Source organism: Elephantulus edwardii, unplaced genomic scaffold (genome assembly GCF_000299155.1).
Source record: "Elephantulus edwardii isolate Elephantulus edwardi_28Jun2011 unplaced genomic scaffold, EleEdw1.0 scaffold00013, whole genome shotgun sequence".
NCBI classification, from domain to species: Eukaryota; Metazoa; Chordata; class Mammalia; order Macroscelidea; family Macroscelididae; genus Elephantulus; species Elephantulus edwardii.
In genome coordinates, this window is record NW_006399763.1 from 12,435,552 (window position 1) to 12,447,693 (window position 12,142).

At 32.0% G+C, this 12,142-nt stretch overlaps 1 protein-coding gene across 4 annotated transcripts in view; it reads right to left on the reverse strand.

The window, feature by feature from the left end:
• The window catches only part of GRIK2 (glutamate receptor, ionotropic, kainate 2), a 1,103,729-nt gene that overhangs the window by 1,711 nt on the left and 1,089,876 nt on the right, over positions 1-12,142 (reverse strand). Inside the window, exon 16 of one of the 4 annotated variants that reach the window (XM_006881189.1) lies at positions 869-1,003. The exons of 2 other annotated variants lie outside the window; for them this stretch is intronic. In XM_006881189.1, the coding sequence (XP_006881251.1) occupies positions 884-1,003 (120 nt within the window). In that variant the 3' untranslated portion in view covers positions 869-883. Of the gene's footprint in view, positions 1-868; positions 1,004-2,444; positions 2,532-12,142 lie in introns of all 4 variants that reach the window. One more of the 4 variants, XM_006881190.1, reaches the window with a different exon arrangement.

A 12,142-nucleotide genomic window follows, 5' to 3' on the forward strand; every position in this document is an offset into this window, starting at 1 on the left:
GTTCTGTGGCTTTTCTGTTTGCTTTAGTATCTTACTGTCCACTCTTGGCTAGATTTTTATTTACACTTATGGTTCTTTGAATAATCTTCCCAATTCTACCACTACCCTCTTCCTTCCTAAGAGGCTAACAAATATAAAGCCAATGCTTAATTTTTAATACCAATTTTTAAATATCAATGTCTAAGAAACAGGTTAAATCCAAATATCCTATTTTTCTGAATGTCTCTATATACTCTTCTCTTTCCATTAATGGCCTGTTGACTTCTTCCATTTTTTTCATGCACTACAGTTTCATCTCTTATATTTGTAATTAAAGAGATTCATTATTTTCACTAGTTTTATTTTTTTATCACTTCACTATTTTATACACATTATTATGTATTTTTTCTACACTAAGGATGTTATTTCCTCTAAGTCTCCTATAGAATGCTCTCACCGAATTGCAAAGACTCAAATTATTATGGCACAGACTGTACCCACATGTGTTTTTTAAATGTCACCTGAATGAACAATAATAGCAACACATAAGCCTAATTTCATTTTTATTTAAAGATGCTTTATGTTCAATTGTTCAAATAAGTTTTGTTCCATTTTCAGAGTGAGAAGCATAGAAAAATGCATTGCATTAAAATAATCAAATCAGGTAAAGTTTAACACTTATTTAATAATATTAATTTAATGAAAGTATTAATTAATTTATTAGCTCTGGTAGAGGAGTGATGTATAAAAGTCCTCATTAACTACAGTTACTGTAACGTTATTTATTGTGTGTTGTTAAATAAAAACATTCTGAAATTCATGAATTATGTTTCTATTAAAGGGTTTACATGGCACCTGACAGCCAGTATATGTGTTGCTTAATACGTACTATTAGATGTACTTATTAAGAACAAGATGATAATGATGATGAAGATGGTGATGATGACAACACTGTAGAAATGGAAAAATCAGTCTCCAAAAGGGGGAGGGATACATAGTCTTGAGGTAACTTATTCTTGGCTCTCTGTTGAAACATTTAACAGAAGAATTGATTAGATGACATGATAAGGTTATATCTTAATTCCACATGACACAAATGTTATAGTATGTGAATGACATTGAATTGTTCAAAATAAATCTTTCCCCTAAAACCAATACATACCCTAAAATGTTAAGTAACATTTGAACATCTTCTGACTATCTCAATAATCACTCTAGCTATATAATTTTAAAAAGATAATACATAAAATTTTATTTAATTTTGTTTATAGTAAGAGAGCAGCCTAAGTATATTATTTTATTAGGGAAAAGTAAATATACAGACACAGTCACCTATGAGATGGTTTAGCATTAAGCTCTTTATACTTACCTCAGGCTATAAATAATGGTATATAAAACTATTTTAAAGCAATTTTATGGAACTGTACATTTATAATACTGAATAATATAAACTATAAGTAAAAAAATCCATTTCAATCCAGACAAATAAACTTGTATAGAAACCATCTTAAATGAACTGAATTTAAAAATTAGACTCTAAGAATTAAGACTTTTTTCACTTTTATTATTCCATTTATTATATAAAGCTACTAGAAAATTAAGATTTTCATTTAGATTTGTCTTCAAATTATAATTCTGAAAATATATTTTTCTGGATAAACTTAACTTAGTCAGCTTTTATGTCAAATATATTTTAATTTACCCAAAAAAATCGTTTCATCTGATAATCACAGTCAGACAACAGTTTCCTTACTTAAGACTATACTATTAAAATCCTTTATCTTGTTATGCTGATTCTAAAATTTTATCACATTTAACCATTTCTGTTTTATAATGGAAGCTTTAGTGTCTTGCCATTAAAAAACTGAAAGATTTGATGTTAAATTTTAGAATCATTATAACAACAGAAATTATTTTAATAAAACTCCTAGTATTTCATATGTAGCACTAGTCCATAAACATATTCTTCTTTTTTTAACTTTGAAATGCAAATTCAATTACTAATTATCTATAAAAATATAAAATGGAACCTATAGATATCTTAATGAAATCTAGATGTTTCCCCATGTTTAATTGTTGTCAAAAGTCACTTCCTTTTTTTGAAAGATATGTGTTTCGTATGTTGCATTTTAATTGAAATTCTTTCTTTTAAAGCTTTGGTATTAAATATAAAATAAGGCTTTGAAAAACCCAAGTGCACTGGAAACAGGAATTCATCATGTTAAAATAGTAAAAGAAAGAAAAGGAAAGAGTTCAAGAGACAAGAAAAGAATAAAAACATAAGCAAGACAGACAATATTTATATAAGCTATTGTGACTTTCAAACCACCCCTTTCGAGGTAAGGAGCTCCTTAAGTTGTGTCATTAAGTAAGTCCTTCAGTGTGAAAATAACACAAACAGCTTCTCCACATTAATATGACACACTACAAAAAGAAAAAAAAATGAAAGGCACAAGGATACTAACCATTATTAAAAACCTCTTTTAGTAAGTTTCAAAAGTTTACTAAACTGTGTCTGGATGGTAGGGTGGCACTAACCAAATAGAAGATTCCTGAAAATGAAAATTCAAATCTTTGAGCTGTTAGCATGTATAATTACATTTAAATAAGTAAGATGCATTAGAAAACTCACTGCATTTAATGAAGCTACTCTTTGTTTACATATGCCTATTACTTGAAATGATAAGGGTTAAACACCATTACAATATGTCCTTGTTATATTTACCTTATATTTTGAAAGCTGTAGTTTGAATTTTGAGTATAATTAGCAATACATAGTCCACAGAGAAATGTTCTCAAGAAGCTTATCATTTGTACAGAATCATGAATTATGAGCAACACATCTCTTAAATTTATACATATGATTTTTACTGGCTAACATATGACGACACTCGGCATTACACAGAAATTGTAAAAAATACTATATAACTTTACTTGGAACACAGTCACATTGAACACCGACATTTATAAACTTCACATTTAAATTAATCATTACAATTAACAATGCCTTTCATAAACAACTGATGAAAAGTACCCAGTGATTTTCTCCCATTTTAAGGTAATCACTGTCATGTTGAACATATGCATTCATCATGCATCCAAAGGAGACAAATCATAAAATATTACATATTTCTACTAAAACTAGTTTTAGTATTAATTTTAAAAAAAGGAATTTCAATTTTTTTATCTTACTATCTTAATCTTTGATGGTATACATCTTTAAAACTTGTTATTCCAAAATGTAATGTAAATTCAATCAGTTTTTGTATTTGCTACTTGAAATTATACTAAATATTTCAATGTTTTTTATCAGACTTTCTAATATAGATTGGCATGTTTCAAAAGGACTGTATTGTTTGTCATTTAAATTATTTGATAAATGATGACAGAAACCTAGTCCATTCTGAATCTCCTTACTAATTAATTTCTGACTCGTCAAGTAATTTTCTCAAATAATGCTGAATTATAAGTAGATAAAACACTCTCTGTGATCATTTATAGAATATTGTAGCATGTTAGGTACCAACTAAAATGGAATTAAAAAAGTCCCTAGAAAGTATTAATTTTCAAAATGAATATTGGTATGTGAAATAATGAAAATGAAAGTCATTTTAAGTGATTCTGAATTAAACTAATTCTAATGTACAGGATTAAAAATATCAAATGGCTAATGCTGCACATCCAGAAATATGAATTGGCCTAAGGCTACGTAGACATAATAGTGAGGCCATGACATATAAAAAAGTATTCATTTAGACACTCCTGATAAACATATACAGTAGCCAGTCTTCCTAAGAGTTAGCTGCTTTTTAAAGATAGATATATTATTTAGAAAAGCAGTGTGGAAATCAGAAACATGCAGGATCATACTGTTCCTGCATATTGTTTAATCACTGCACTTTTTGAGCTAGATAAAATACAATCCATGAAGCCAACTTATCTATCTAAAGCCATACACATGACTGTTATTAGAACTAAGACAGTAACCTTATATCTGGACTCCCATTTCATGACTCCTTCATTACAGTGGGGAACTCTGATGATGTAGATTGTGGGGAAGTTACTCAGATAACATAAGGTGACTGACTCCTCTCTGGAGGTTTGAATGCACCAGCCGCTCCATGTGAAAAAATGAGAAGTCTTTTCCTGTGGGATTGACAGTCTCGGAAAACTCACTGGAGGGTCAGCTATTAGTTGGTTATGGCTCAACAAAAATGTGTTTTGAGTTATTCTGTTAGATTGTCCCCTTCACAGTGATTCGACTCCCATCTGAACCTTTTGCATGGATTTTATTCATAATAAATGTGATTTTTTTGAATGTTCAATAATCAAGCAAACAAGAACAATTTATAGGGCAAAAAGAAGTACATTTTTTTCCTACTGAGTAAAATGACAAAGACTGTTAGAGTACAGCTTGCATTATTTCAATGATAACCATAAAATCAAAGATCAAAATAATCTCAGAAACCATGACTATTATGAAACATTTAGGCAATATTCGTTTTGCATTTAGCAAATACAATGAGACAGAAAAGAAAGAAGCATCATTACACATTTTCACACATCCTAACTTTAACTGCAAAAATTGATACCTAAGGTCTAACAAGAGCTCTGGTAGCTTAGTGGTAAGAAGCTGGGTGCAATTTCGAATGCACAGTAGTTTGAATCTACAGTTGCTCCATGGAAGAAGGATGAACAATCTCCTCTGAAAACACACTGTAGGCTCAGCTACGTCAGTTCCAACTCAATGGTACTCAACAACAACAACAACAACTTTTCATTTGAGTACAAAAACCTCACTGTTAATACTACTGGTAGTGCAAAAGCATAAGTAAGGATAGTAAATATTCCATGGCCAAGTCTATTTCCTATAGTCTAACAGAATTCAAATTATACCATATTGCACACATACTCTCACATAGAAAGAAAAAAAATGTTTTTCTTAGTGGCCTTCCATTTTGAATTTACACTGGAGATGGTGCTGTATATTATGAAGTTTAAATGGGTAAACAAATTGTGAATTTACTTTTCTCTCTTTGAGTCTGAGATTAAGCCTAGGTTTTAGAATAAAAAAGATGTGGAATCATATCTCTATTTTATTCACATTTCAATGAAATCACTTACTTTTTCTCAACTTCTTTTAAAATGTTGTTGGGTACTGGCAACTCAGAACTGACTCATAGAAGATCCTCTAGTGGGTTTTCAGAGGCAGGAAATAGCAGGAGCAGAGATTTGCTCATTTCTCCGCCCCCCCCCCCCCAGCAGCTAGTGGATTCAAACTGTATGCCTTTGAGTTATTAGCCACCAGAGCTCCCAAATGAGTCTATTTTTAAAAAAGTTTGCTCCTAAAAAGTAAAAGTTGTAAATCATTATTTGTTGTTAGGCTTAATGGAAATTATCTTTTACAGGAATAAAAAAGAAAAATATTAATTATTTTTTAATTTTGTTGATTTAAAAATAACTCAATGAGCATAATAAACATTACCATTTATAGGCCAAGTTTTTATTAATATGCAAAAATATTTTTTAAATATTAGCTACTGAGTTCTTATAAAAGAGATTTATAGATACTCTGCTCTCAGATAAAGGCAGTTGTGGAGTTTGTCTCTTACTATGGCTTTTCTCGTGTAGATGACTGAGTATGTGGAAGAGTGGGTATGTGAGTGAGTATGTGCGAGTGGAGAATGTTGGCCTATACACAAAGGGCTTGGTTATGTATCATTCTGCAATGGGATTGGTTCGTCTCAACAATCAACAAGATTGACTAGGCTTGCCAATAAATTGAACAGCTCTAGCTTCAGAGAATAGGAATTCTTCCCACACCAGAAGAGATGGAATTCTTCACCTAGCATGAGAGGAGAAATCACGCCCAGTTCAGCGAAATATGGGATGTTCTTTGGGATGGCAGCAGCTGCGATAGGCGAACTGGAGAATCAGATGTGAGATGGGACTGTGGAAGCCAATGTTGGTAACACTGAGAATTTTGTTGGACAATTAAAGCCATGAGGCTTGAGGCTGAGGTGCCTGTGTACACATTTTGGGAGCTGTCTTGACTATATTTGTTATTAATCTAAATTATACCCTTTTAACTCCCCCAATATGGTTCTGTGTGGTCTGTAAGCTATCGCTTCAGCTTTTGGACACAGCAAAGAAGTAACATTGGTGTTGATATAAGAATACATGGGAGCATGGGGGACACAGCCAATCTCATGACAATTGGTTGTTATTGATGCTGTGGACAGGGATAATCTCCTCCTATGAAGTTTGTAAAGGCCCAGTGTGGCCTTTGCTCTTTTTACAGCAGTAATATCAAAACACTACAAAATTTATTCTTTTTCTGACATTTTCAGCTTTTAAATTCAGAATTATATCATGTAGCTAATTTTTAAATTGAAATTTATACAGGAATTTTAACTTCTAAAAAATTAAACACAGCTAAAATGTTACTTGCATTTTGAGAATAGATATTATTTTGAAAATAATACAATCTTTGTAATATAAAATCATTTGCATTTTACCTAATTTAGTTTTACCTAATAAACTCACCTAATAAATTACCAAATTTACCTAATAAATTCAAATCTTGAAAAGATCATTGCTTGTGTGAGAGTTCATCATTCAACATTCTGAGAAATCATTTACAAGACTTTTAAAGTTGGAGCCATCCTGTCTCAAGTATTTAGACAATACCAACACTTGAAAAAGAAAAAGACAAAGACTAAAATTACATAATACACAGAAGATATGAAGACTCTTCACCACAAAGGATAATCAGAGACGAAAAAATAGATGAGGAAATGCTCTATAGCACACATTATTAGAGTAATGGGAGACAAAACAAAACAAAAAGATAACATATCAGGCCAAGAAGAGAGCAAAGGATAAGACATCAGATAAGAAATATTGGTGAGAGTGTGAAGAGATTGAAACCCTCATACACAGCTTGTGACACAACCTCTAAGGATAGGTAATTGGTATTTCCTTCAAAAAGTAGAAAATGGAAATAGCATTTAATCTAGTTATCTCATTACTATGTATGTATCTGAAAAATAAAAGCTGTTACATAAAAACCATATATACACACCACATGTATTGAAGCATTATTCACAACAGCAAAGAGGTAGAAACAACCCAAGGATAGAGAAGACAGGAACATTCATACAATGGAGTGAGAACTATATACCATTGAAATAATTGAAGAATTCATAAAACATTAAATAGTATGGATGAAACCAGAGGACATTATTTTGAATGAAATAAGTCATTCACCCAAAGCCAAATATTTTACTAGACCACTATTATAAGAAAGCTAATGGTTGGCTACCCAAAATGGACAGAGAGTGGGGTGGAGCTCCCCGATTAAAACAAGCTTGGAAGGAAGAGTGGCATCTACTTCCATAATAGCTTGCCTCTGGAAACCTTATGAACCTGGAGAGAGGATGAAAGGCACCCAAACGTTGAGGACTCTCCTTCATAGGGTCGCTATGAGTAGCTTGCGACTCGATGGCACCTAACAACAACAACAACAAAGAAAGGCTTACACAGAGAACCATTCTACTGTGATTACCAGGGAAAGGAAAACATGGAGAGGGGAGCTCTTGTTATTGTTGTGTACCATGAAGTAGGAACCAACTCATAGCTGCCCCTCCACCAGGTTTTCAGAGGCAATTAAATGCACAGAAGAAAATTGCCCATCCTTCTTTAGAGCAGCTAGTGAATTTGAATCACATTCCTTTGGGTTGCAGCAGTTTCTTACCACTATACAACCCGAGCTTCCAATAATAAACACAAATACCATAGAAGGAAATACAATATGGAACACATGGATGATCAGATACAGTGGGTATTATAATAATGTCAATGTGCATGAATGATTAGTTGAAAACCCAATATGCTTTGTAAATCAATTCAAATAACAATGAAAAAGAAATCTCCGAGTAGAGAATACTAAAAGGATCAAGATGAGCTAGTATCAATATGGGAAAATAAAAATAAAGACAATGCAGCTATTGCAATTAGCAAATAGGAACAAGGTATAGACATATAACTGTTCAAAAAGGGGGAAAAGAAGGTGGGTGAAAGAAGGAAGAGAAAACCATTAGGATAGTAGAGACTAGTGGAGGATTTGGGAATGAAGAAATAGGCAATGGGGACTTGAGACATGGAGATAAACAAATCAAATCAATGCTAGTTAATAAAAAATTAATAAAGTAGAAGCCACGGTGGTGAATTAGTTAAGTATACAACTGCTGAGAGGTCAGTATTTCAAATTTTCCAACTTTTCCACAGGAGAAAGATGGATAATCTGCTCAAAAAAGACGTGCAGACTTGAAAGTCTTATGTGGCACTTCTACCTACAATTCAGGTGACTCTGGTGGCTTAGCAGTAAGGAGTTGCATTGTTATCCTAAAGCCTCCAGCTCAAATCCACCAGTTGCTCTGTGGAAGAAAAATAGACAATCTCCTCCATGAGATTTGCTGCCTTTGAGAACCCTGTAAAAGGTTAGCTATGAGCCAGTTCTCATTTGACAGTGCTGAAGTACAACAACTGATGTAATCATCAAGTTGGAGGGTTTTTTTCCCCCTTTGGTATTTAAAATAACACCTTAATTTATGGTGACTTTATACAACAATGTATATATTGTTAGGTCAATGATGACTCATAGTGACCAGATAAAAACAGAATGGAGTCTAGTCCTAACCTGCTTCATCTTCATATTCTTCTATTGCTATGAATACAGATAGAAACGAACTCAAAGGTATGTTTCTTAAGAACAGTTAGTCATCCTTCATCCTTAGTCTAAAGAATTTAAGCTAAACTATGCCAAATTTCCTCCCATCATTCCTCAAACTGCAAAGTTTCATCTATGCCTCTGCTTTTCTGATTTATGTCTACTTTTTATAGTTGTTATTCAACTGCCGTCATCGAGGACATTCTATATATTTTAACTTTTTTTTTTTAACCTTTCAGTGACAAGAAAAGCGTTATTTAGGGATAGCCTTGAATATGATTTATAAGTGTTCTGTAATATAAATAACTACTATAACTGAAATATACTTTTCTGTAAAAAAATACAATGTATTTCCTAAAATATAGTTCAATCAACTTAGAGCAAAGCTAGGAAAAATGCATGTATAATACAATGACATATATTATAAATATGTAAGTAATAATTTACATGGTTTATTCCTCAGGTATTCTCTCATATTTTATTTCTAAGTAATAAGAGTGAAACAATAAACCAATTGTCAACAAAGCAATCTCAACTCAACATGAATAAAGGGAACAATATATTTAGATTTTAAAAATATTTTTTTATGTCTAAGAACTCAAAATCCATATTCAAGTAGTTCAATAAAAATGATTCACACAGTCCAATCCATTTTAAATTATATTGAAAAGAAAATATTTCTACCTAAAATTCTGACCAATAAAAGATCTAAGTTATGTTAGTAACCTTGTTGAACTTCACAAGAAGGTTATGTATATATTTTACAAAGAAGACACATGCAAATACTTAAAGAATGTGATTAGTTTTAAGTAAATAGATAAGCCACAATTACGTAAGACAATATTTTTATAAAAAATAAAATTATTACTATAACTTATAATTTATATCTACACAGCCTGTATATTATATATATTTTTTATGTAAATCACAATTTTGGATGGAGACAAAACCCAAAATCTTTCAAACAAGTCTACATACACTTGAAATTTATTCATGATTTTCTCGGATGTACAACTGTTTCTTAGATTTCTGAGTGACAAGTAACACCAATATTTTTAAAATCAAGGGGATGGTGAGAGACATAAAAAATCTATTAGAAAAGTATGCATGTTAATTAGTTACTTTTTAAGCCACAATCAGATAAAAAAAATATTTACTGTATCTTTCTAAGTAGATAAGTTCTTACTTTAAAACATAAGACAAATAATGTGAAAGATAGGAAAAAATTAAAAATACTATTGATTCATGAATATTTGCATCAAAATTAAAACTTAAAAATTATAAAAAATGTACAACACCATCTTGTGGTCATCTGAAAGGAATGCAATTTACATGTTATAATGTCCACATAGTTCAGCTTTTTTTCTTTTATTATTTTAGCCTATCTTCATTTAGAAATCATATTCAGTAGTAAGGAACATCAATCTACAAGTGGATATATAGGCATCTAGGGAAAATCAAGACAAAGACATGGCAAGTGAAGGGAGCTACCTCTTGATTACACAATAGTTTTGCCAGGTGATATTATTGTGTGTTTCTTTGAATATGCTATAAATATACCAACATATATAGTAGGATCAAGAAGGAGCAAAACTGCCTCAATTTAATTTAATAAGTTACATTAAAGAAATGAAGTGCTGGTCTTAGGACATGAGAACTATACTCTGCAGACATCAAGGACAATTGTCAAAACATACTCCACAAAACACAATGTTCTCCATTCTACTTAGTGAGTAGACACTGAAATTGTAAAAGCTTGAGAGTAAGTAACATTTAAAAATGCAACTATTGCTTTCTCTTTGTCCATAAGAAATAAGAGTGAAGAAAATAAAAAAAGACATAGAAAAGATTAGTTCAAAGGGCAAATGGTCCATATAAATCTCTACTTCCACAACCCTCAAATCAGAAGAACTAGATTGTGTCCAGAAAATTTCATAGGAGGGACCTACACAGAGTGGGAGACATATGTGAAACAAAATTAAAAATTATAAACATGACTAGGCTTTCTAATCTAATAGAGACTAGAGGAACCTGTGAGGTTTTAGTCACTCTTCAAGTCTAAATTTACAACTAAATTCACTTTTATGGCTCAACTTTTGAAGTTAGCAGATTAGAAGGATAAATGGAAATTAGAATGGGAAGAGTGCTATTTTACTAGGAGAACTGTAATCAATGTTAAAAATGTATCAGAATGTTGAATGAGAAATAATTTATTCTAGAAACATTTACTCAAAGCACAATAAAAAAAGTTAAAAGAAAATGAAAAATAAAACCCCAAAACTAACAAAAGTGGTGAAGAAAAGCAATCAGAGAATACAAAGAATAATTTAACCTACTCTTGTTGTTGAGTCCAACTCATAGTTGCCTTGAATTGAGATTCTGGAGATGTAAATTGCAATGGGAAATTTCTCATCTTTCTTGCAGCAGCTGGTGGATTGGAATCACCAGAGATGCATAGCCTTTGAGTTTGTGGTGTAATTCCCTATGGACTACACCATCAGAGATCCAGTGAGCATGTTGTTGTGAGTGTTTTTATGTACTATCAAGTCAGAACTGACCCATAGCAGATCCTCCAGTGAGTTTCCAAAGACAGTTAATTACAAAGGATGAGATTGTCCATCTTTCTCTCACAAGCAGCTGGTTGCTTTTAACCAAGTCCCTTCAGGATTCCAGCGTAGAGTATATCACGGCATTTGGCACAAAGGTGATAGAGTAACTGGCTTGAGCTACATAAAGAAATACCACTCTTCATTGTACATCAGTTTTGGGGCAGTGGCTTAGACTACTTTGTTAATAATATTAGGACTTTTACAAGACTTTGTAATAATAATAATTGTTAGTGACCCTATGAACCAAAGGCCTGAAGCCCCTCTACAACTATCAACATTTATCAAAGTTCATAGAGTGTCTGGAGGCATGTTATTTAGGAAGTGGATGCCACTCCTGCTTTCAGTTGTGATAATCAGAATGTTAATTAATAAATAAGGATGTTGAGTGAGGGTAATTGGAAGAATATGTTCTAGAAAACAATGTATGCAAATTTTGTTAATAAACTAGTGTAATAAAAAAGAAACAAAAGGATGTTACTAATAAAGTGAATGTTACAATAACTTTATATGCGTAATCTTGTCACAAAAATTTTCATGAGTAAATTAGACAAAATTAAAGAGAACGTGAATTTTGTGATAAATGTGATTAATGCCACTTAGCAATTTTCATGAAATTGTCAAATAGTAAAGCTCTCGTAGCCTAGTGGCAAGAGGCTGTGCTACAGCCCTGAAGGCATACAGTACTCAGATGCTCCAGGGGAGAAGGATGGCAGTCTCCTCCTATGCGATTAACTGCCTCTGAAAACCCATCAAGGGTCAGCTATGGATCTGTTCTGACGCGATGATACACAACATCAACAACAAGCTAACTTGTTTTAAACTT